At 44.3% G+C, this 25,551-nt stretch overlaps 1 protein-coding gene across 3 annotated transcripts in view; it reads right to left on the minus strand.

Moving 5' to 3' along the window:
* Nucleotides 1–25,551, minus strand: part of EXOC4 (exocyst complex component 4) — a 318,257-nt gene that overhangs the window by 60,260 nt on the left and 232,446 nt on the right. For all 3 annotated transcript variants that reach the window (XM_072918507.1, XM_072918496.1, XM_072918499.1), the window contains one exon: nt 17,481–17,700. In XM_072918507.1, coding sequence (XP_072774608.1) covers nt 17,481–17,700 — 220 coding nt within the window. The remainder of the gene's footprint in view (nt 1–17,480; nt 17,701–25,551) is intronic.

Raw genomic sequence — 25,551 nt, forward strand, 5'->3', positions numbered from 1 at the left:
TGCATATACCAGCAATATATGCAATTTATATATTCCATATTATGTATTCCGTATTATCTTTGGAATATATAAATTCCATATATTCCATATTCTGGAGACATTATTCCAGCCATTCCTTTGGGATTTCAGTATTCCAGCCATTCCTTTGGGATTTCAGTATTCCAGCCATTCCTTTGGGGTTATTTCCCCGAGTAACCCCAGTGAAGAGGGTTAAGAATGCCTGGAGGAAGAGAGCCCTGGAGGTAAAACAACGCAGCTGTCCTTTCCAGGGTTCCTTAAAAACACAATTTCAGGACAATAAAGGTGATTTTCAACGAGTCCTCGACTCGCAGAAATTCAAGCCAACAGCTCAAACCTCCAAAACTTTCAGCTTTGCATAGAATCAGAGAACAATTTGGGCTGGAGGAGACCTTAAAGTCCATCCAGTGCCACCCCTACCACAGGCAGGACACCTTCCACGATCCCAGGTTATTCCAGCCCCCATCCAACCTGGGCTGGGACTTTCCCAGGGATGGGAAGTGCTTAATTTTATTCTTGTGAGAAGCACTTGGATTAGGGGAACAATCTTCTCCCTTGGTTTTTGTTTTTAATTTTTATTTTTTACCAGAAATCACAGCTTTTTCCATGCCTTGGGAGGGAGAACCTCCATTCCCTTGCTGCATTTCCTTGGGGAATGCAGACAAAAGATGGGAATCTGCTCAGAAATGTCCTCACCAAAACACAGCAGATGGAGGGAGAGACCTTGGCACTGGGAAAATTGTCCATTTTTCCTTGATTATTGCCCATCACAAAATATCTCCTTGAGATGCCTTGGCAGAGGAAGGCACCAGATGAGAGCTGCCTTGAAGGAGAAGAATTAATGAAGCCTGATCTAATTTTTAAGCTGGAGTTTAGCTGACACCTGATGATTTTTTAAGCAGCAAGCAGAGCCCAGCTGTAATTAAAGCAGGACAGGAGTGAGGGAAAGTTTTTAAAGCTCTTCAGTCAGAGTTCTGGATTTGTAGCCACTCCCAAGGGACAAAACTTAAATTCCTTAAACTTAAATACCTACCCAGGTATTTAATAAATAGCTATCTAATAAATATCAAGTGCTAATAAATATCAAGTGCTGTCAGTGCCTTGGAGGGCACATAAAAACTGGGTTTTTTTGCCCAGATTTCTCCCAAAAATGGAGGAACTCTCACTAAACGAGCAGAGTCAGAGATGGGAATCACTGAAACCTGAAAAGCAGGAGCTAGGGAGCCAGTTTGCCTGGAATTTTAGGATAAATGGGCTGTTTGGTGCTCTTTGGTGGCTCTAAAATAGCCAACACCAGCCCTGAGGCCACAGGAGTGGGAATGGGAAGAGTTGGATCCATCAGTGTCCTGAGGAGCCAACCTGGAGCCCTATTCCAGCACCAACACTAAAATAAAACAGTAAAACAATAAAATAGGAGTAAAACCAGCCTTGAACCAACTAAATTAATTTTTTTTTAGCTAACAGAGGAAAAAGGAGAGTCTAAATTCCCTCTTCTACTGATCAGTGGTTATCCCACGTGGAGTGGTAACACCATTTTTCTACTTTTCTTCCTGGCCCATCCAGGTTTTACAAAGGGCTGGAGTTTTTAGAATGTATCAACTCCATTCAAACCTGTGTTTAGCAGCAAAAATCTCTTTTTACAGTCTCCAATCTGACAGCCTGCTTTCCTCTCCCAGCCTTTTTCCAGGAAAATCCATCATTCCAGTCTCAGCTGTGCCTGTTACTATGGTTATATTACACCTTACTACAACTTTGCTTCCCAAATGCTCCTAACTCCAAGGGATTTTTTTCTATTTTCAATGCAGGGGATATTTTAATTTTTATGGGATTTATCCTGAGTGAATTCACCCCATGGATGTGAGCCTAGGATCTGCTGGAATTCTCTCCCTGCTTTAAATGTGATGTTGCAGGAGCCAAATGAGTGCACAAACAAAGTCTTGGATAAATCTTATTTACCTGGCACTGTGTGATGCAGAAAAGCTTTGCTCCAGTGAACTGGAATATTGATGAAGAGCAAAATGTACATTTGTTTGGTTTTTTTTTTTTTAAAAAGGAGAACATGAACCATAAAATCTGCTCATTCCTGTATTACTGTGGCCATGCAGAAGAGTTTCCCTCCTCTAAACACTCTATTCAATATTTGGGACGCAAATTCAACATTTCTTTGGGCCTGCCCTGCACAAGCCCAGTAAAAGCAGAATAAATCAGACCCCATTAAAGCACAGAGAGGGGAGGCTGCCACGAGGGTTTGCAAACTCTGCCAGGATTCAAAAATAAATCAGCAGCTCTGTAGTTTCAAATTCAACCCACAGAGATGAAACACTCGTGGCTTTTCTGGACTACGAGAGGCCAAATCCCAAAGCTGGGGAAGACTGGAGAGGAGGCACAAGGATGGGGTGTGGGTGAATGGGGGTTTTCATCATAATCTTTGTTAAATTGGAGATAAACTTGTGCTCCAAATTGGGCTTTAATGCAAGGAAAAGCTTCCTTAGAAAGATTTCATGGAATGGTTTTGGTAGGATGGTGCTGGAACCCTGGCTGAGAATTCCAGACTTTCTGTGCTGCCAGGCACTGACCCCAGGAGAACACTGCACTGACCTGAGGCCCTGGAGAAGCTTCCAAAATGGAATGACAGAACTGGGAATGTGGGGGTGGAGTTTGGATAGAAGTGTGTGATACCACAGGGTGGGAAACTCAGAGTTTAAGGGTTTAGAACACTGGAATAGATAAAAAATAAGATGGAGGTTTTGGGGCAGAGGTTGGTCCTTCTTCTTCACCTCCTTCTCCATGGGTTTGGGTGGTTTTGTGTAACTGGATAAAAGAGTCCACATTACAGGCACAGGAGGTTGGTTATTGGGTTAAAAGTGAAAATAATTTAGGTGTCATTTCTTAATTGGACAGTTTATTCTCAAAAAGCCTTGAAAAGAGAGAGATTTGACTCTACTGTTTTAGTTTATTAGAATGAAGTGCTGTGCAACTCACAGCTTGTGAGACTGTAACAGAGATAAAAAGGAATAAACATCTGAGTCCGAACAAAAAATATTGTCTCATGCATTAATCCCAACACTGGCAAAAATAAATTAACACTCAACAGGAAAGGACCTCCAGGATCACCCAGTGCCACCCCTGCCATGGCAGGGACACCTCCCACTGTCCCAGGCTGCTCCAGCCACAGTGTCCAGCCTTTCCTTGGACATTCCAGGGATCCAGGGGCAGCCCCAGCTGCTCTGGCAATCCCAGCCCAGCCAGGAATTCCTCATTCCCAAGATCCCATCCATGGCTGCCCTCTGGCAGTGGGAGCCATTCCCTGTGTCCTGTCCCTCAGGCCTTGTCCCCAGTCCCTCTGCAGCTCTCCTGGAGCCCCTTCAGGCCCTGGAATGTGCTGGAAGCTCTCCCTGGATCCTTCCCTTCTCCAGGGGAACATTCCCAGCTCTCCCAGCCTGGCTCCATTTCCCCAATTTCCAATTAAACTGAATCCCTTCCTACACAATCCCAGAACCATCCAACCTCTCCTTGCATGGATTTTCAGGCAGGACATGGATTTAACCCCTGGGCTGCAGCTCAGCTCTTCCCCACTGCCCTCAGTGTGAAGTGTGATGTTCACTCCCATCAACTTCAGCTCGTTTGTCCTGGCAGAAACAAATTTTGCCAGTGTCAAGACAGGAAAATGTGACTGGATAACTCCACATGGGAAGTTTTTCCAAGGAGAAATGCTCCACTCAGCTGTTCTTCATAGCCCTGATCACCTGGACTTATCTTTCATGACACTTTGATGATATTTGCACAGAAAAAGGTAAAAACCCCTTTCCTTTGTGACCTTCTGAACACCTGTGACACTGGAATCCTTTCCCAGCTCCTCATTTTTACTTCATTCCAGACTTCCCAGCCAGCCATGAGGAGGTCCAGCAGATGGGAGCTGAAGCTGGGTCACAGGAGAGCAGAAATGAGCTCTGTGTCTCTGAATTAACCACAGGAACAGCTGGGTGAGCTGGATTCTCCAACTCTCACAGGCTCAAAATCAAGCCCAGGTGCTTTCCTGGGAGAGTCGCTGCATTCCCAATGGAATTACGGATTTGATGAGGAAATTACTGGGTGGAGAAATCACTGGGTGAACTTTGCTGGCAGATCTGGTGAATTTGTTCTGATTTTGAGCTCAAATTCCACAGGAAAAGATGCCCAAGTTATGCTTAAAAACCCCAATCCAACAAAAGCTCCATCCCAGGAACTCTGACCCTGGAATATCTAAAAGTGGTGGCATTTTATTCTCCAGCACCAGCAAAGTCAATCTGTCCACTCAAAACACACCAGAACTGTTCAAATCTCCTGAATTCCCCACAAAATTCCCAGCACATCAACACCTAGCCAGCACCCAGGAGCTTCCCAGCATCCCAAAAAGGGGTTGGATCTCAGCAGGATCAAGGCTGAGGTTGGAAAAGACCTCTCAGATCACTGAGTCCAACCATCAGCCATGGCCACCACCAAACCACGTCCCCAAGTGCCACCTCCACATGGTGTTTGAACTTTTCCAGGGATGGGGACTCCATCACTTCCCTGGGCAGCTGTTCCAGTGCTGGACAATCCAAGAATTCCCTGCCAAGGTGGGCTCTCAAGGTGCTCTCAATACCTCCAAAAATCCCAAATTGTGCTCCAAATTGGGCTTCCCACTTCCCTGGGCAGTTCTTCCATTGCTGGACAATCCAAGAATTCCCCGCCAAGGTGGGCTCTCAATACCTCCAAAAATCCCAGCTGGACTGGAAGTACCACCTGAGGAGATGCCTTTCCATAATCTTCAAACCAATACATCCCTGATCCCAAGCTGGCTCCTAACCCAGCTTTGCTACAAACCTAAAAATCAGGGAATAGGAAAATTGCCACTTGGACAAGGATTCTCTTTCATTTATTCCCATTCCACGTGCAGTGCAGAGGGGCAGGGAAGGGAAAATTTGGTTGGATGCAGGGGGAAGTTTGTGACAGCCCCAACTTCCAGCCCTGACATTATTCCCTCACTTGAGACACCCAAATCCTCCTGGAATGATCCAGCAGCCACAGCAAAATCAGGAATATCAGCGCCTTGGCAGGGAGATGGACGGGATAATTTAATTGGTCTTTTGTATCTCTCCCTTCTCTGATCCCGCTGAGTTCTGGAGCTATTATTAAAGGCATTTTTTAAGGTATTTTAATTTACTCCTCCAAATGGATTCCCATCCATTCACTCCCACCAAGTGAATGTTGTCAGGGACATTAGTGAGGTGATAAAATAGCTGCAGCTTCCCGCTGCTTTTAATGTGTTACATCCACCAGAAAAGTCATTAGCTCTTAGCCTTTAATACACCCTCTGCACTGCTGCAGAACTGTTTATCACTTAGAAGTGCCAGCACAGGCCAGGCTCTCCCTTTATTAATCAATATACATTTGTGCAGGGAAAAGGGACTTGCAGTCAGTGATTCCCAGCCTGGTTTGTGCTGTAGGAGCTGAAAAAAAAAAACAACAAACCATCCCTGACATTTTCACCCCCATCCCTGAATATTCCTACAAGTGGCTTTCGCTCGGGTTTTTTTACACAACTCCCCCAATTACAGGTGAGCTGGTGGCAAGGTGACAAATTTATTTCGCCAGTGGTGAGTGGCAGCTTTCCCTCTCCTTTGTCATCCCTGCTCTAGAACATCATTAGCAGCTGCAGCACGGCACAAATGGAACGTGGAGCACGGAATTAATGATGCTCGGGAGCAGAGCCGTGTGTTTGGGAGCTCGTTTTTAATAAATGTTTTCATACAGCTGGCCCAGTTTGGAGAATAAAACCCCTCAGTGTTATTTTTTATGTGCTCTGAGATCTATTTTTTTTTTTCCCACAGTCTCAAAACCCCAGTATTTAAAATATATTTATCTGTTAAGAATGTCTTGCTGGAGATGGTGAATATGAATGTGCAGTGATGCTCCTGGGAAGACACAGCGACCATGGTAAAGGCAGGTGGATGATGGAAAACAAAAAGAAATTGGGGAGAAAACTGATTGAGGAAGGTTTAGCAGGGCTGAGCTCCCAAAAGAAAATGTCGTTGTGACTCTGGATTGGTGCTGTCCAGTCCAAAGGCTGTAATTATGATCTAAATTCAACAAAATCAATGAAAATGAAAAAAATGAAATGAAAAAATGAAATGAAAATGAAAAAAAGAGACCACTGGAAAACAGAGGGTGACATCCAGGAATGAGGAGCAACAGCTTAAGAGGGATCCTGGGATAAGCCAGGCTGAGCTCCTGGGCTCACAAAGATGTCCCTTCACTGAAATTAGAAGCCAATTTGTCAGGTTTTGGCGTAAGTGTCTAAAAGTCTCATTTGTAGGAGTGAAAGAACACAGAGTTACCAGGCCAATGTCACCAGCAGGGACATTTTGGTACAGGGGGGATCCCCAAAGACACCCAAACCTCACCTTTATGCACCAATATTCACCTTTCAACACCAAAATTCACATTTCTGTCTCACCCTTCGTTAACCCAACTCTAATTAACGAAGAATTCTTTGTTCACCAAAGCAATCCCTGGCAAACATGGGGACAGAGCAGAGGCCTTGCTATGGATTCATCCCCCTGAGGCATCCCAAAGGGATTCCCAATCCCATGACTGGCAGGTAAATTCACAGTTCTGTTTTCTGCGGATTGATTTTATGTAGGGCTAAGGCTGGTCTTAAATTTGAAGGAGAAAAATGTTCCCAAGGGGAATTTTCACCCCGATTTCCACACGAGAAGCCAGAGGTGGCCAGAGGGTGACAATTTGGTTCTTCAGGTGTTTCTCAACAGAATGGGCAAAATTTTTCACATTTCTATCAGAACATCCCAGTGCTGGAATGCAATTTATACATAAAACCATTGGAAAAGAGAGGAATTGGTTAGGAAAAGGATAGGAAAGAGAAAGAATTTTCTCTCAGATAATTCGTTCAGCAGGACTTGAATTTCAATATTTTATTGCACAGGCCAATGCTGGAACAACTGAGCTCCAAGACAAGCAAGACACTGGAATTCCCAATCTCCACCTCCTTTGATTCCAAAGGATTTCAAGCAAATCCAGTGCTGGGATGGAGAAATCCCAATGCAAGGAGGTGCCTCCCAAGCATCTCCAGGCAGAACCTGAACAGGGCTGAGGGCTCTTCCCTGCTCCTCCTCCCAGAAATGACTCAAAAAGCCAAACCACTTGGGAATGGGAGGTGATGGATTGAAGGTCCCCACACAAGAACAGAACCCAAATATCCTTAATCCTGCCAAATTTTAATTTTATGGAACCCTTGGCATTATGCAGAGTCTCCCAAGCCTCATGTCAATATAAAATATATTGACAAAATAAATAAATATTTATTTTGTCAAAATAAAGCAGATTACAAAAAAAAAAAAAAATCTGTAATTTCACTTATTCTCTTGGTTTACTTTTTTTTTCTTGCATCGACAGAAAAAAAAAGAGCAAATTTTGCACTTTTGGATCGTGGCACAAGCAGAGGTCGAATTGATCAATTGAAGGGTGCTTCAGGGCATCTGTGCACATCCCAAAAGGGAGAATCCAGCCTGAATCCTACCCCCAAAAAGCACAGACAGGAGAAAACTCAGGGAAGCTGCACGTGCTGGCATCACTGGTGATTTATTCAATAAATTCAGCCTTGTGCTCCGCACATCAAAGCCTGAGGAGATCACAGCTCTGTCCCTGGATGTCCCCAAAGGATTATTTGGAAATTCCTCGTGTGTGGAGGCTGCTCCCAGGATCTGACAGCTCGTGTTAACATGGAATTCATCAAACCTCAGTGACCACCCCAAAGCCCTGGAGATGTGGGAATGACAGACTCGGAGCTGGGGAGATGGGCGAACAGGCAACACCAGCCTTTGATCCTGCCAGGAGAAGCGGGAATTGCAAGAGATCCGTGGGCTGGGAGCCAAATTGGAACATTTTTAACCCACTCTATTCTCCTTCTGTTGTCTCTTCTTGCCTCAGGCCCCACCTGGTGACAGGTCCAAAGGCGGGGCCATTCCCAAAGGAAGATGATTCCAAGGAGGAGCCATGGTGTGAGGATGTATCCCAATTTCTGGAAGTAGGGATGGATTTGGAAAACGCCAAAGGCCTGCAGGGCACTTTCCCTTTCAGACTGACCTTCTCCACTAGGAAAGCTCGGCCACACAAATTTAAACCAGCATGGAAAAGGGATCACTTGGACTTGTGGTGGAGTTTCCATCCCTGGAGGTGTCCAAGGAAGGCCTGGAGGTGGCACGCAGTGCTCTGGGCTGGGGACAAGGTGGGGATTGGGCACAGCTTGGAGCTGATGGTCCTGGAGGACTTTTCCAGTCACAGGGATTCTGTGATTTTCTGGGAATTCTCATAGATGGGACACGGATACTCCCAAAGCAATCCAAGAATCGTTTGGGTTCCAAGGAATCTTCAAGTCCATCCAAGTGCTACCCCACCCATGGGCAGGGACACCTTCCACCATCCCAGCCTGGCCTTGGACATTCCAGGGATCCAGGGGCAGCCCCAGCTGCTCTGGCAATTCCATTCCAGCCCCTCCCCACCATCCCAGCCAGGATTCCTTCCCAAGATCCCATCCATTGCTGCCCTCTGGCAGTGGGAAGCCATTCCCTGTGTCCTGCCCCTCCATGCCTTGCAGTAAAGATAAATCCTGAATCACACATCAAGGACACCTTTGCTTCCTTCAGATCCCAACTGTTTTTATCACAATTTTCCCAAAGACCTGCCCATTAATCCAAAAACCGAACCAAAACGAAACAAAAATTATTCAGCTGCACTTCACAGTTTCCTACACTAAACACAGAGTATTTCCACTCCCTGAGCTGAGAATCTAAGGAACTACTCAGCATTTTAGCAAACACTGCTCCTACCTCAGGATTTCTGTCATCGCCAAGCCCCGTGCGACAGCAAAACCCCACTCCCAAAACCCAGCAGGAAAGCAGCATGGAAAAGAAGTTGTCTTTTCCCTGCCAAAACCACATTTTAGGAGGAATAAAGAATAAAAAGACATCAAACTGGGAAGTGAAAAACCCACTGGGTCAGCTCATTACAGGAGTCTGATAACGGTGGTGCTGCTGTTGTTCAAACCCCGGCCAGTGCCGTAACAAGCGATCCCGCTTGGAAAAGGGGCTGGATGAGGCCATGGATCTTCCCTTCCCGTGTGGAATTTGTGCATCGTTTCCTGACAGAGCCATCTCCCCTTCCCAGCAGCCAGAGCATCTCCAAGAGGCCTCCAGGCAGTTATGGATGGTGGGGAAGAAGCGCTTTGTTTGCTTTGTTTTATCCCCGTCGTTTTCCCGTGGCTAACGATGCTCTGGTGATTGTCCTGTGGATAAATCCATGCAGGCATTCTGTGGGGACGGCGAGGGAGCCAAACTTGGCTGGGATGGAGCCACCCACACAAAACATTCATCTATTAAGCAAACAGCAGCGCTTCCAAACCCAGTGGGGTCACCGCGCAGCCCTGCTGGGAAACGGGAATGAAGTCGGAGTGGAGATCGTTTGTCTCTGGAATGTTGTCGTGTTTGTTGTCATATTTGTTGTCATATTCATGGGATGAATTCCAGGCTTTATTGGGAAGGCAGGTGGCACTCAAGATCGCTCATGGGAGAGCCCTTGGAACGCAAAGAGAGGCGAGGAGAAATTAATCTCCCGTGGATGGAATGGCAGGAATTCATCTGCGATGTTGTTGCAATTAATGGCAGTAAATTTCACTCAGTTTCACACAGAAGGAGCAAACTGGACGAGCTCAGTTACTGCCATGTTACTACTCAGCTACTAGCAGGATACTACTCAGTTACTGCTTTTATACCTACGTAGAAAAAACCATTTCCTGTCTCATCCAGAAAGACATCCAGCCTGATGGGGAATATGGGAACAGGGAAGTGTTGGAGAAATGGGATAATAGACCCATCTGGGAAACAGACAATTTGGATCCATCACTGGGCAAAAAAAAAGAGGAATTTTTGGGGAGGAAAGAGGAATTTTAAATATTCAGTGGTTGCTGCACACAAGGACAATCTGTATTTACAGATCTTCCACTTCAGCAATACAGAGGTGGCTGAGGGATGTGGTTGCATCAACTTCCCAAAAGGAGTTTCCTGAACTGTCTCCAAGTGAAAAGCCAATTAAATACCCTTTAGAAAGTCATTTTTCACCCCAAGTCACACAAATCCTGTCCTCACCTCCATGTCCAGAAGCCCTTCCCTCACCAACAGGAACTCAAGAGCTGAGCATTTCGTGAGAATTCAGAGGAATTCAAAGAGAATTTTCTGGGAGACCTCAGGGTACAAAAGTGAGGTCAAATGCTCGAGGTGGTGCAGAGCAGCTCCGTTCCCACAGAAGTAAAGCGTTCCTGGCTGCTGGATTCCGAGTCCTTCCAAACCATCCTTGCTAAGACCACTCTTGGTGAGAAGAAGTTGGAAATAGCTTGTGATAAACCAGAGTCCTCTGAAAAACAGCTCAGCTTTCTGCTAAATCAACATCGACCTCAAGAAAGGTTTTGTTGGTCCAGTACTTAAGAAAAACAATAAACTGAAATTCCAGAGCAAGACACAAAGTTTTTGATCAAAACAAGTCAAGGGACAGCCCAAATTATTCCCACTGAGTTTTTGTTTTCAGATCCATGACTTGTCCAGAACTTGGAACTCTAAAACCCCAGCTCCTGCACATTTTGGCAGTTCATATTCCAGGAAAATGGGTCATGGAATCCCAGAGGGGTTTGGATTGGAAGGGAAATTAAAGATCATCCAGTTCTGCCCCACTGCCATGGGAGGGACAGCTTCCACTATCCCAGGTTGCTCCAAGCTGGCCTTGGACACTTCCAGGGATATGGAGCATCCCCAACATCTCTTTGCTAATTGGGAGGACAGGGATTATAATTTTCAATTTTTTGATAGAAAATGACAGAACAGGAATTAAATAGGGAATGCCCAACGAGAGTTCATCCTGTCCCTCAACACCATGTTTGACACCACCCCTTAGTGATAAAAAAATAGAGTTAAACTGAGAATTAATTAATTAATTAACCCAGCCCTGGCCAGGGCTCTCCTGTAGAGTTGTAGCATTTCCTCGATTTTCACACCCTGTAGCAGTTTTCTTTACAGAAACAAAGTTCTTAAATATTTTAATTAAAGAGTATATCCCAATGGTGTGAATTCCCCAGGAAATCCTGGATCAGCTCCAGGATGACCAGACCTGGTACAGCTTCACGGTGAGAGGGAAAAGCTTTTCCCTTCTCTATGCTGTAGGTCACACAAAGCAAAAATCCCAGCACAAAAAGCAGATAATTAAAAAAAAAAAAAAAAAAAATTACGATTTTGACAGCTTTGAGTTGTGTGAAGGAAACTGTAATTTTATTTATTTTATTTTATTTTATTTTATTTTATTTTATTTTATTTTATTTTATTTTATTTTATTTTATTTTATTTTATTTTATTTTATTTTATTATTTTATTTTTTATTTTATTTTACTTTATTTTACTTTATTTTATCTTACTTTATTTTATCTTACTTTATTTTATTTTATTTTATTTTATTTTATTTTATTTTATTTTATTTTATTTTATTTTATTTTATTTTATTTTATTTTATTTTATTTTATTTTATTTTATTTTATTTTAGTAGAAAGGCTCTATTTACAGATTAGAACCAGGAGGGGAAACTTTTAATTTACTGCCTTCCCTCAGTTCTTTCAGATGTAAATTAGACCACTATGAACCTTCCAACTGCAAAGTTTATCCACTTCAGGAGGAAGATTCCAGAGGTAGGGAGAAAACCCGTGGTGCCAGGAGGAATATTCCAGAGGAATGGCAGCAATCCCGCATTGTTGTTCCTTTTATAATTCTCTTTTTGACAAGTTCCTACCTCCAAAATCCCAACTACTCCCACTGAACGCTGCTTGTCAGGGAGGGGCAGCCCCTGCCACGAAGAAAAAAAAGAGCTTTTTACCTTCCCTTTCAACAATAGATTAATGTCTCTTTTGTTCTGCGGCAGAGCTGGGTGTCATATTTCAAAATGCGCTTTTAAAACAGGTATAATTAAACCTCTGCGAGACGAGGGAGGAAGAGAAATGAGCAGCCAAAGGAGGAATAAAGGCATTTTAGAGGGTGCTGGAAGGTGCCTCATCCCTCCCTCTCAGCTACAATTACATTCCACAGTGGGGGAGGGAAAAAGAAAAAAAAAAAAAGTGATTATAAAAATGAACTTTTCCTCGAAAAATGAGCATGTTGTGAAAGGATGACTCCTTTGAACGTCGCAGCGCTTCAAAAGGAGGATGAATTAGTGCTGACAACTCAATAAAGTAGCCATCAATTATTCAAAATGTGATGGCTCTTCTCATGCAGCACTTGTGATTAGGAAAACATTTCAAAACCTGGGAATGAGAGTTATTCTTTCCTCAATGAAATGGGCCCGGGCTTCAAAATGCGAGGGAGGAAAAATAATGGGATTTTGGAGGAGCCTGGCAAGAACACAGGGAAGTTTCTTCTCCTGGAGCCATCCATCAAGTGTTTCATGGGAGACTGTTCCAGGCTGGATTTGGGATTTAAATCCCAAGCAGAGGGAAGGGAAAAATATCTGTGATGTGAGAGGGTTCCCCAAATTTCAGCTGATGGGTTCAGAGATCTCAGCTCAACCAAGGCCCCAAATTAAACCTCTGGCGTGTTTTGGAACAGCAAATATTAAACTTTTCTAGGGAAAAGAGAGTTATGGAAGAACCAGGTTTCCCAGAGAAATTTGTGGAAAGTTTTGATGTCCCAGCCCTGGAAGTGTCCAAGGCCAGGGCTTGGAGCAACCTGGGATGGTGGAAGTTGTCCCTGCCCATGGCAGGGGGTGGCACTGGATGGGCTTTAAGGTCCCTTCTGACCCAAACCATGCTGGGATTCCATGGAAGACATTCCTGGAGGAATGCTGGTGATGGAGCAATCAATACAGCTTCCTTTAAATGAAGTTTATCAGACTTTGCCTTTCCAGTTTCCCCCTGAAATTCCAGCTCATCTGTCACAAAAACAACCCTGGTGAAGGCAAAGCGCTGGTTTAAAATTGCACAAATCTCGAGAAAAAAATGAGCTGGAGGAAAAAGGGAAAACTGGGTGAGTGTCACTGCTGTGGCACTCAAATCTGTGACTTCACACTGGATTTTCAGCAGTGAGGAGAAGCTGCTGTGCCTCAGCATCCCAGGGCCCTGATCTGCTGCCAGGGATTCTTAATGAGTTTGGAAATGAGGAACTTGCAGCTGGAGCTTCAAACAAGCAGGAGGGTGGCCAGGCTAAAAGGCTTCTCCTCTGGCCAGGGAGGTGACAGGGGCTGGGGCTGACACCAGCCCTGTGAGGCAAAATGAGGATTTATGAGAGCAAAGCTGCTGCTGAGGGAGCCTGGCAGGGCTCTTGGGGTAATTAAAATAATCAGTTAAAGCCTGGGATGGAGGCTGGGGGCAGATATGTATGGTTTACTCCCAACTTCTGAGGAAAAACTGAATGAAAGAGAGGGAAAAAAAGAAAATAAAGTAAATTACAAGAAGTTTTTGTGGTTTTATGGGTCTAGGGAGTACTTCCACCATCCCAGGTTGCTCCAAGCTCCATCCAGCCTGGCCTTGGACACTTCCAGGGATGGGGCAACCACAGCTTCTCTGGGCAACCTGTGCCAGGGCCTCACCTCCCTCACAGGGGAGAACATGGCAGAGTCCTGCTGAGGTGAACAAAACACATTTTGGTGGCCTTAGAGAGGACCAGCACCAACGTTTTACACCCAACCCTCAGTGGAAATGCTCCAGGCCAGGTTGGATGGGGCTTGGAGCGAGGATAGTGGAAGATGTCCCTGCTCATGGCAGCAGGGCTGGACTGAAAGGCCTTTAAAGGTCCCTTTTTGAGCCAAAATATCCCAAAATTTAATGATTCATCACTGAGCAAATGAGGGTTATCCAGTTCCTGACCAACTCCAACTGGTGATTTCAGGGATTAAGGGGATCCAGAGACCTCAAACATGGGGCTGTTCCCTTCAGGTCAGACGTGACTCACATCTGTGGGATGGTTTGTGGTTCTGCAGATCTGAAGAGGACGAAAATAATTTTAAAATAATTCTGCCTGCCAAGGGCTCTGCTTGAAAATGTCCACATTCAGCTCCCCTGGCCCTGGGATGCACTGAACATGCTGGTGAAAATTTATTTTCTAAAATAAATTAAAACCCTGCCTAAAGGAATTGCTTTTGTGCAGCTCAGAACTCCTCGGTGGAGAACTCACACATCTGCAGCTGACTTACACAGGAGCTGTCTGAAAGCTTCCACAAAAGGCAGGAACTGCACTGAATGTTCTCCCCCAGAGGAGAAATTATCTGAAGAAACACTGGAAGCAACAGGGAGACTCAGGCTCCCACCAAAAGATAATTTTGTCTCTCATTTTAAGCTAGAAAAGGAGATTTAGCACAAATTCTGCAGTCGGTGGGTTTTACCCTCTTGATGTGAAACACATAAACAAGAGATGAAAACATCTTGGTTGTAACACCACGCCACTGCAAAAAAAAAATTGAAATATGAGGCTCAGAACCATTAAAATTGCTTTAAAATTATCCTTGAATGGGAAAAAAACCCCATGGATCAGCCGTGCCTGCTCCTTAATGGATGCTGCTGGCAGGAAGCCAGCCTGGAAAGACAATTAATTTGTTCACAATAATAAATAATAACATATAGCCTCCCTCAAAGCGTGGAGCCATCAGCATTGGTGAGCCATCTAAAGCTGCTAGCTGGGACCATCCTTTTCCTTAATAACCACTCATTTGATGGGAAGGAAACATTCCAGAAGCTCTCGGGGATGGCTCCTTGGAAAACCACTCCATGCATGGAGTGGGTGCTGTGGTAATTAGCTCCAGCAAGTCATTATCCACCAAAACAGCTGCACATCCTGACTTTTTTAAGGAGTTTTTTGGGTTTTTTTTTGATTTTCAGCTGCTGGAGTTTGGCCAAAAAAAGTATCAGGAGCATCATCCACCCCATGCTAAGAAACAACAGAGGCTTTGAGGGAAAGGAAAAATCCCATTCTGCTGCTCCAGAGTGAAGCAATTTGCATTTTTTTGGAGATGGAGCAACAGGTTTTTAAGGTCAGTGACCACCTGGGTGGGAAGATTTATCACCTCGTTGAGAACCCTACAAGAACAGGCTGCAAGAAGCTGTCGAGGCACTTGTAGCCTAATTTAGGATCGATTTAAACAATTACAGCCTGAAATTTAATGCTGAATAATTTTGAGACAAATGAGTTTCACGGTGATTCAGTCTCGCTCTGCAAAGGAAAAGGGTTTCAAGTATTTTATATTTGAGGAGGGAAGAACGGAAAACAGGCGGTAATATGGAATATTTAGAGAGGACAATTTTTAAGGATAATCTTTAAAGGAATGGGTGATTCATCTGTGAGGACACAATGCTTGAAAATCTCTTATCTCCCACCTAAGTCAGCTCAAACATGTGCTGATAATGATCCCAAAGCAGCTTTATCAGCGGAGGGGCAGATAAATTCCCCAGTCCTGCTCCAATAATCACAGTTGGAGAGGCTTCACAGAGATATTTGGGATAGCAAAGAGTGGGATGTTAAACCAGGAACCAAGGGACAGGAAAAAAAAACAACTGGGGGAGAGCTTCATTCACCACATTTCCATCACATCCATGAGGTGATGGGGGCAAAGACTCCAGAAACAGATTTTTTTTTTTTTTTCCCTTTAATGGAAAATCAATAGGATTATTTTAGGCAGCTATTTGGATAAGTTGGTTCAAAGAGGCAGCAATTTTTCTTCTCTGTTCAGAGAATTACCCTTCTCTAATGTCGGGAACAAGGAGACCTCCTGACCACAGACAGTTTGACCAAGAATAATTCCAGTTCAAAATAATTTCCATCCATCAAGTGAAACAAATTGTAGGAACTGGACGAGAAAATTCCAAGGCACTCTGAGAGTTCAACCCTGAAGGAACTTTAGGGAAATATATTGATATTATAGAATATATTTTCATGTGAAATGAAGCCACGTGCCACAAAAAAATACTTTATCCATATTAAGATTGGTAAAGCTTGGGAATGAAACAATCCAGAGATTCTGTGCAGCTCCAAAACATCATTCCAGCTCCTGTAAATAGAATTTTGGCCCCTTTCTAAAGAAGCTGTTCCTCTCTAGGGACTTCTGGAAATGCTGTTCTGGAATTTGATTTTGTTTTGGCTCTGCAAGGACCATCCCAGCACTGCTGTACCCAGACAGGCACAGAGTTAGTGACCATTAATCCATAAAAAATCTGGAAATGGGAACAATAATACAGTAATCCTGAATTTTGGGGTGGGATTCCACACTGTCCTGCTCCCCACGGACTTGGGGTGACAACTTGCTGCTTTTATCACTGCTCCACACTGGAGTTTTAAAAAAGATGTTTCAAAGGAGACTTCTCCTACAAACACTACACCTGCAACCCAAATCCCTCACAGCTTTTTCTGGTGGAAGGAGCCGTGAGGCTCCACATGGATCACAACGTGCTTGGGAGGATTGGATCCCATCCCTGCTCCTCCTGGGAGCTTGGGATGTGCATTCAGCTCTGTGACTGGCAGGTGTCCCCAGAACTTCTCAGGGAGACACACATGGAAATATTCCTTCCCAAGATCCCATCCATCCACTGCCAGGGATCCAGGGGCAGCCCCAGCTGCTCTGGCAATCCCAGCCCAGCCAGGAATTCCTCATTCCCAAGATCCCATCCATGGCTGCCCTCTGGCAGTGGGAGCCATTCCCTGTGTCCTGTCCCTGCAGGCCTTGTCCCCAGTCCCTCTGCAGCTCTCCTGGAGCCCCTTCAGGGCCTGGAATGTGCTGGAAGCTCTCCCTGGATCCTTCTCCTCTCCAGGGGAACATTCCCAGCTCTCCCAGCCTGACATTGGATCCATCTCCTCTCCAAGAAATTAATGGACCCAGTGGCTTCACTTGGAATCTCAGAAAACCATGAAGGGTCTCCCTTCCCTTTCCTCTCTTTTCAATCCCTATTTTCCATAAAAAACCTTCAGGATGGATCTGAGTGTCCCAAATCCCAGAATCCTGGACCAGTTTGGGTGGGAAGGGACCTCAAAGCTCATTCCAGGGACACCTGCCATGATCTCAGGGTGCTCCAGTCCTTCCTTGGACATTCCAGGGATCCAGGGGCAGCCCCAGCTGCTCTGGCAATCCCAGCCCAGCCAGGAATTCCTCATTCCCAATCTCCCATCCATGGCTGCCCTCTGGCAGTGGGAGCCATTCCCTGTGTCCTGTCCCTGCAGGCCTTGTCCCCAGTCCCTCTGCAGCTCTCCTGGAGCCCCTGGAATGTGCTGGAAGCTCTCCCTGGATCCTTCCCTTCTCCATGGGGAACATTCCCAACTCTCCCAGCCTGCCTCCAGCTCTCAGAGCAGCTCCACACATCCAGGTCACGGCTGGACAAGGACACCCAGGGATGTCCTGAGGGGTCCCTCAGCTCCTACCTGCAGCAGAGGCCTCTGCACCCCCAGGACCTTCATGGTGTCGGCGTTGGCCAGGATCTTCAGCGGATCCGAGGCCTTGGTGACACCCTCGATCTCTTTGTTGATCTCGGCCAGGACCTGGTTGAGGAAGATGTTCTTGATGTAGACGGTGAGGAACTCCCGCAGCGGGCACTGCTTGGCCGGGCCCAGCTCCATGGCCAGCTCGATCTCCTGGATAAACCTGGGACAGAGAAAGGGGAAGGACGGATTGCAATTAAATGTAATTAAATGATGGAGACGCTTTAGGTTTGTTGGCGTCGCCTTCGCCACTCCGACGTTTCAGTGTGGGAATGGCCATGGGCTGTCCCAGCTTGAGGAATGAAGAGGAGAAAAGGCCCACGGGGTAGTTTTAGGGGAAAAAAAATACTAACTGTCGCCCTGATTCTTAAGATTTTCTAAAGCCTTCTGAGTTTACATTCTGTTAGAAAATTTTTCCGCACAATTTCTATAAACAACATATTGTTTTACATTTCTTCATGGGGGTGGAGAGACTTAATGTACTAGTGGTTTGTCCAATGTCTTTGGAGAGGTGGCCCATTCACTCTCCAACCCACTGTCACCTTTGGAAAAGTATAAAAGTTGGAGTCAGAGAATAAACCTTCCTTCTTCTTTACCTTGCAAATACCAGTGGCTCGTATTGTGCTTTCACGTGTCCTATAGCGACAACTAACAATTGGTGAGAGAAAAATTAAATTCCTGGCGATAAAGACAGATATGATGAGAGAAAATCCACATCTCAGGCACAATTCCTGTTTGTTTGTTCAAAAAAATTTGGTTTTTCCATTTGGGACATGCTGGGAATATGTCCTTTTAAAAAGTTTGGCTTTTCCATGTGGAACATGCTGGGAAGATGTCCTTATAAAAAAAATTGATTTTTCCTTTTGGGACATGCTGGGAAGATGTTTGCATAAAAAAATTTGGCTTTTCCGTTTGGGACATGCTGGGAAGATGTTTGTATTAAAAAAAAGATTGGTTTTTCTATCTGGGACATGCTGGGAAGATGTTTGTATAAAAAAATTTGGCTTTGTTTGAGACCTAGTAGAAAGATGTTTGTATAAAGAAGTTTGGCTATTCCATTTGGGACATGCTGGAAATATGTCCTTTTAAAAAGTTTGGTTTTTCCATTTGGGACACTCTAGAAAGATGTTTGTATAAAAAATTTGGTTTCTATGTTTGGGACATGCTGGGAAAATGTTTGTATTAAAAAAATTGTTTTTTCCATTTGAGACATGCTGGGAGGATGTCCTTATAAAAAAATTTGGCTTTTCCATTTTGGACATGCTAGAAAGATGTTTGGATAAAAAACTTGGCTTTTCCATTTGGGACATGCTGGGAAGATGTTTGTATAAAAAAGTTTGGTTTTTCTGTTTGGGACATGCTGGGAAGATGTTTGTATAAAAAATTTGGCTTTTTCATTTGGGACATGCTGGGAAGATGTTTGTATAAAAAAATTTGGCTTTTCTGTTTCAGACTGACTAGAAAGATGTTTGTATAAAGAAGTTTGGCTATTCCATTTGGGACATGCTGGAAATATGTCCTTTTAAAAAGTTTGGTTTTTCCATTTGGGACACTCTAGAAAGATGTTTGTATAAAAAAATTGGTTTCTATGTTTGGGACATGCTGGGAAGATCTTTGTATAAAAATTTTTTTTTTTTTCCATTTGGGACATGCTGGGAGGATTTCCTTATAAAAAATTTTGGCTTTTCCATTTGGGACATGCTGGGAAGATGTTTGTATAAAAAATTTGGCTTTTCCATTTGGGACATGCTGGGAAGATGTTTGTATAAAAAAATTTGGCTTTTCTGTTTGAGACCTACTAGAAAGAGGTTTGTATAAAGAAGTTTGGCTATTCCATTTGGGACATGCTGGAAATATGTCCTTTTAAAAAGTTTGGTTTTTCCATTTGGGACACTCTAGAAAGATGTTTGTATAAAAAATTTGGTTTCTATGTTTGGGACATGCTGGGAAGATGTTTGTATAAAAATTTTTTTTTTTTCCATTTGGGACATGCTGGGAGGATTTCCTTATAAAAAAATTTGGCTTTTCCATTTTGGACATGCTAGAAAGATGTTTGGATAAAAAACTTGGTTTTTCTGTTTGGGACATGCTGGGAAGATGTCCTTACAAAAAAAAAACCTTGGTTTTTCCATTTGGGACATACTAGTAAGATGTTTGTACAAAAAACTTGGTTTTTCTGTTTGGGACATGCTGGGAAGATGTCCTTATAAAAATAAAATCACCATTAAAAAAAAGCTAAGATGCCACAAATCCCTTTAAAAAGCCAAGGTTCCTTCTGGGCGTGTTCAATTGATTCCCCCAGGTGGGTTTCCTCCACCTCTAAACTGAACAACAGAATATTCCAGCTCAAAATCCAGAAAAAAACATGGAAAAAAAGCAATGCCTGTGCATGATGCCATTATCCTCCTGCATTATGGATGTCTGTGTTATGGTGTATTTTTATCACCCTTTATTGTTCCATCCCAGGATCCCATTCCTGAGCACACAGAGCAGCAGGATGACTCTGGGAATATTTTAGCACCAAATGTTTGCCATCTCCCTCAAATCTCTTTATTTCTGTGCTGCCATCTGCTTTACCACTGAGGAGTTTATTCCAGAAATTACCTCGTCATGTCTTTAACTACATCTGAGGCAGTGGAATTGGCATTCCTTTTATAACAATTAGGGATTGAGTACCAGGAGCCATAATGGATTGAGATATGCTGTCCTGGGGAAGGTTTAGGTTGGATATTAGGAATAATTTATGCACTGAGAAGTGGTCAGGAGGTGGAGCAGGCTGGCAGGGAAGTGTGGAGTCGCCATCCCTGACAAAAAAAAAACCAGGGATGTGGCACTTAGGACATGGTTTGGTGGTGAACAATGGTTGGATTTGGTGATCTTTGAGGTCTTTTCCAACCTCAAGGATTCCATGATTTTATTCCTTACCACTGAACTCATTCCCAAATCTTTCAACGAGATCTGCCTAATTATCCATCATTTTCTACCTCCACATTCCTCACTCCAGAGGAGGTACTTCCCTTCCCAGCACTGACTGAAGAGCCAATTCCTGTGGATGATTTCTTTCCAATCTGAGCTCTTTTTTCCCTTAAATCCTTTCCCTGTTGACTCCATGGGTCTGGAGTGACACCTTTGGACCTTCCGTGGGGGGATCCCTTTGGAGCTCAGCTGGAAGATTGGTTCTCCAAAGGGAGAGATGCTGCAGGGAGGGGAATCACAGAGCCAGGCAGCTTTATTCCCTGGATTTCATGGGGTGAGGATGGGAATCAGCTTTGAAAAACAGGGAAACAGAGGAGTTTCCTGGGAAGAGAGCAGAGACTCCACAGGGCTGATCCCAGAAATATCAGAGCTGATGTCACCAGCTCCGAGTGGCACCACTCATGTCCTTAAGGGGACATTGCCAGGGTTGATGGGACAGTGTTGAACTAATTTACTGTGTCCTTTCATGGCTGCCAGTAAATCTCTGACTCTTCCTTTATAAGTTTATTTACAGAGCACAAAACTCCCCCAAAATGTGAATTTTACTGCTAAACCCCATTCAGGTGGGAAGGAGAAGATCATAAGCTCAGTGGGAATGAGCATCGTCCAGCAAAGTGACAGGAACAACTTTTAAACACTTTTAAAATCCAGGAAATGCTCATAAATGGCTAAAGCAAGTAAAAGAAGCCTTTTAGAGGGAGAATGACCACGTGCCAACCACCAGAGCTCAGATGTGCTGACCTACAACAGGAGTGGCAACTCCTCATCCCACAACATCCTGATGGCATTCCCGAATGTCTCCTGCACCACAGACAAAAGGTCACTGCTGGAAAATGCTGTCACCAAGAATTTTTGCTTCCCAGTGCCTGGTATTAACCACCATTCCAGATCCTCCCTAAAGATCTGTGCCTTCATCTCCAGAAAACTTTTCCTTGATGTGTCCTGTTAAGTTTTAACATCTTGGCACAGATAAGACAAGAGTTCACCTAATGCTGGTCAGGATCAAACCATATCCCTGTTTTCCTTGATAGGAACCATAAAATAATCATGGATTACCAGGGAGCTGCCAGACATTGCTGACTGAGGGGGGATTTGTGAGTGTTCAGCGTCACTTGTGATAAAGAACAAATGATCAGGAGCTTAGGAAGCAGGATTCAACTCAACAGCAGCAGGAAATTATTAAGAATGAAGCCATGCAGGGCACGGAGAACTGGAGGACACGGATGGGAGACCTTCAGTTGGGATGCTCAAGGATAGTTTGATGAAATTATTATGGGAACGGCAAGAGTGAAGTCTTAATTTAATCCCAAAGATTCATGGAAGCAGAAAAAGTAAAGAAAAACAAACTATGGATGTCAGAGTGTGGCTTTCAGCAGGGAACACCCCAGTGACAGTAAAAGGGTTTTAAAATCATGGGGATTTAGGGTTAAAAGGAAAATTAAGCTTAGTAGGCCCTGGAAAAAATAAATACCCTAGGTACAAGAAGGCCGTGTACCTTGCTAGAACTGCAGCTGTGTATCTAGCCCATGATAAATGATATAATTGTTAGATGTGATGATTGTTTAGTAATGAAATATAATTACTGTTTAATTGTAAGAATAATTATGAGAAACTGTGGTCAGGGGCCTAAGAAAGATCACAAGAAACTCATGTCAATGTATACAATAGAAAAATATATGTTTAATAATTAATATGTAAGTTATATAAGGATAGAATATAAAATACGTTCAGCTCGAAAGTCATGTCAGAGACAGATTTGGGTCTGTACCCCTGATTCCCAGAGCTCTCAATAACAGCACCTGCAGATAATCATATCCCGTGATTATGTGTGTTCCTGAATGCTAACACCAGGAATTCCTGGATTTGTTAAACCAGTGGGACAAGTTACTTTTTACAGCCTCAGAGAACAACTGGGATCCCATTTGCTGGGATCTCTGTGGTTCAGAGATGACCTCTCCAAATTTCCAGCAGGCAGAGTGAGTCCCACACTGCTCTGCACCCGAGGCAGCCACTGTGGAGCTGCAGCTTTCCAAAATCCCGCTGGGCACAGGACCAGGGGGCTCAAGCAAGAGGCACAAAGTTCCAGGTGTAGGTGAGATTTGCACCAGGAATCCTTCTGGGACACCAAATGGTGTGTGGCAAGCACATTTCTCCCCCTTTCAGGATTTTTCATAGAAGTGCACAGAGAGAAATGAAAGAGAAAACAATTTCTGTTTCTGCTCCTTGTTTTTCCCATGTGGAATGTGGTTGGAGAATTGTTTCCCTGGGGTGATTGCTTGGTTGGGTTCTGGTGAGGATTGTTTGAGCCTGATGGCAAATCCAATCCAATCCAATCCAATCCAATCCAATCCAATCCAATCCAATCCAATCCAATCCAATCCAACTCAACCCAATCCAATCCAACTCAATCCAATCCAATCCAACTCAATCCAATCCAACTCAATCCAATCCAACCCAATCCAATCCAATCCAATCCAATCCAATCCAATCCAATCCAATCCAATCCAATCCAATCCAATCCAATCCAACTCAGTCCAATCCAATCCAATCCAACCCAATCCAATCCAATCCAATCCAATCCAATCCAATCCAATCTAATCCAATCCAATCCAATCCAACCCAATCCAACCCACCAGGGGCTGGACTCTCAGAGAGGGGCACGAGTTGTGTTAAGAGTTAGAGATAGGGTGAGGGAAAGCAGGATTTAGTTTTAGTATCTTCCTTTTATATAGCATATTAATATATTTTAGCATAGTTATAATAAAGAAATAATTCAGCCTTCTGAATTGAGTCAGACATTGTCATTTCTTCCCATTGGGTTCGCCTGCATTTACAATACTGGAGCACTCTCCATATCCTGGACTGGGAGAGTTACTCAGAATTCCATTAAGAACAGATTAAAATCAGAAAATATTAAATTTTTTTGTATTTAAGAGAAAGGAAAGTTGCCCCTGGATCCCTGGGAGTGTCCAATGGGGCTTGGAGCACCCTGGGGTAGTGGGAGATGTTGAGGTTGGAACTGGATGATCTTTAAGGTCCTTTCCAACCCAAATCATTCCATGATTCCATGAATTAGGGATGCAAAGTCTAATTGTCACCTGAATAAATGTGACACCGAGAGTGACTCTTCTGCCACAAAGTCCCACAGGGCTCTCTGCCTCCCAGCTTCCCTCTTCCTGCCTTCTCATCCCGTCACACCCCTCCTGTTTGTGGGAATTTTATCATCCGTTTGTGGGAATTAGAAAAGATTTTTAGAAAGCTGGAAAAGTAAGCTTTAGAAACAGAAAGAACAGAAAATTTAGAGCTGGCTGCAGCTAAAGTAAAGAAAGCCATAAGTAAAAAAAAAAAACAACCTCTAATTTTCCATGGTTCCTGATCCCATCTGGTTATCCTGTGTTTCTCTACCAGGGAGAAGCAGATTTGGGAGCCCAAAAAACACCACAAGGGGAGAGAGTTGCAACTGAGGAACCAGCCCTTGTCCTTGGCTTGGTCTTGCTGAGCTCTGGCTGGAATTGTGTCCCGTGGGAATTTCAGCTGGAATTGTGTCCATTGGGAATTTTGGCTGGAATTGTGTCCAGTGGGAATTTCAGCTGGAATTGTGTCCATTGCAAATTTTGTCTGGAATTGTGTCCATTGGCAATTTTGGCTGGAATTGTGTCCATTGGGAATTTCAGCTGGAATTGTGTCCAGTGGGAATTTCAGCTGGAATTGTGTCCATTGGGAGCTTCAGCTGGAATTGTGTCCATTGGGAATTTTGGCTGCCATGAAGCAGAAGTGTGAGCACTGCACTTCTTTCAAGGGGTCCAAATAAGCCAAATTTGGGGTTATTTTCTGTGCCTTTTATCCAACAGTTCCTCTTGATGAGAAATGTGGAGATAGAAATTCCCAGCCAAAGGAAAACTCACCAGAATTCAACCAGAATTTCTCCTCCTTCTCAGAAAAAAACAAGTATCTCAAATATGTTTCTCTAAAAAATCAGCCCCAGTTGGAAATAAAAGATCAGCCAAACTACAAAGAACTGAAAACGAGTGTTTGAAATGGGAAATGTTGGGTGGCATTAAAGAGCCAACAGATATTCCCTATTTTCTGCCTGGCAGACACAGCCACACACTGTGCTATTTATTTATTTCAATTTCAAATGCTGCTGGCTGCCTTATTCTAACAGAATTCAGTCTCTATAAAGAACAAGAAAGTGTTTAACAGCATGGAAAAAAATACATCCTAAGAGTCCTCTCCAAAAATGTTGTGTTACTCATCCAAGCCATCCGTGGAACTTTTAGATGTCAAAAAAAAAAAAAAAAAAAAAAAAAAAAAAAAAAAAAGGCAACTTGACTCACAGCTATCCCATAAACCAATATTTATACCAGAATGGTTTGGGCTGGAAGAGACCTCAAGGATCTTCTTATTCCACCTCATCCATGGGCAGGGACACCTCCCCCTGTCCCAGGCTGCTCCAGCCCCAGTGTCCAGCCTGGCCTTGGACATTCCAGGGATCCAGGGGCAGCCCCAGCTGCTCTGGCAATCCCAGCCCAGCCAGGAATTCCTTCCCAAAATCCCACTCCAATCTCCCTTTCCCAGGGAATTCCCTCCATTCCCAGCTCTCCCAGCCTGGCATTGGATCCATCCCTACCCCGACTCTGCTCCAGGAAGGAATTTTGGGATTTGGAGGCTTCACTGGGAATCTTGGCACTCCAGGAAGGGTCTCCCTTCCCTTTTCCATCCCCAACTTCCATAAAAATCCCTCGGGATGGATTCTGGGCCTCTCTGATCCCAGAATCCCACAATGATTTGGGTGGGAAGGGACCTCAAATCCCATCCCATTCCAATCCCACCATGCCAGGGGACTCCAACCTGGCCTTGGACATTCCAGGGATCCAGGGGCAGCCCCAGCTGCTCTGGCAATCCCAGCCCAGCCAGGAATTCCTCATTCCCAAGATCCCATCCATGGCTGTCCTCTGGCAGTGGGAGCCATTCCCTGTGTCCTGTCCCTCCATCCCTTGTCCCCAGTCCCTCTGCAGCTCTCCTGGAGCCCCTTCAG

The sequence above is a fragment of the Taeniopygia guttata genome, chromosome 1A (genome assembly GCF_048771995.1).
Source record: "Taeniopygia guttata chromosome 1A, bTaeGut7.mat, whole genome shotgun sequence".
Lineage (NCBI taxonomy): Eukaryota > Metazoa > Chordata > Aves > Passeriformes > Estrildidae > Taeniopygia > Taeniopygia guttata.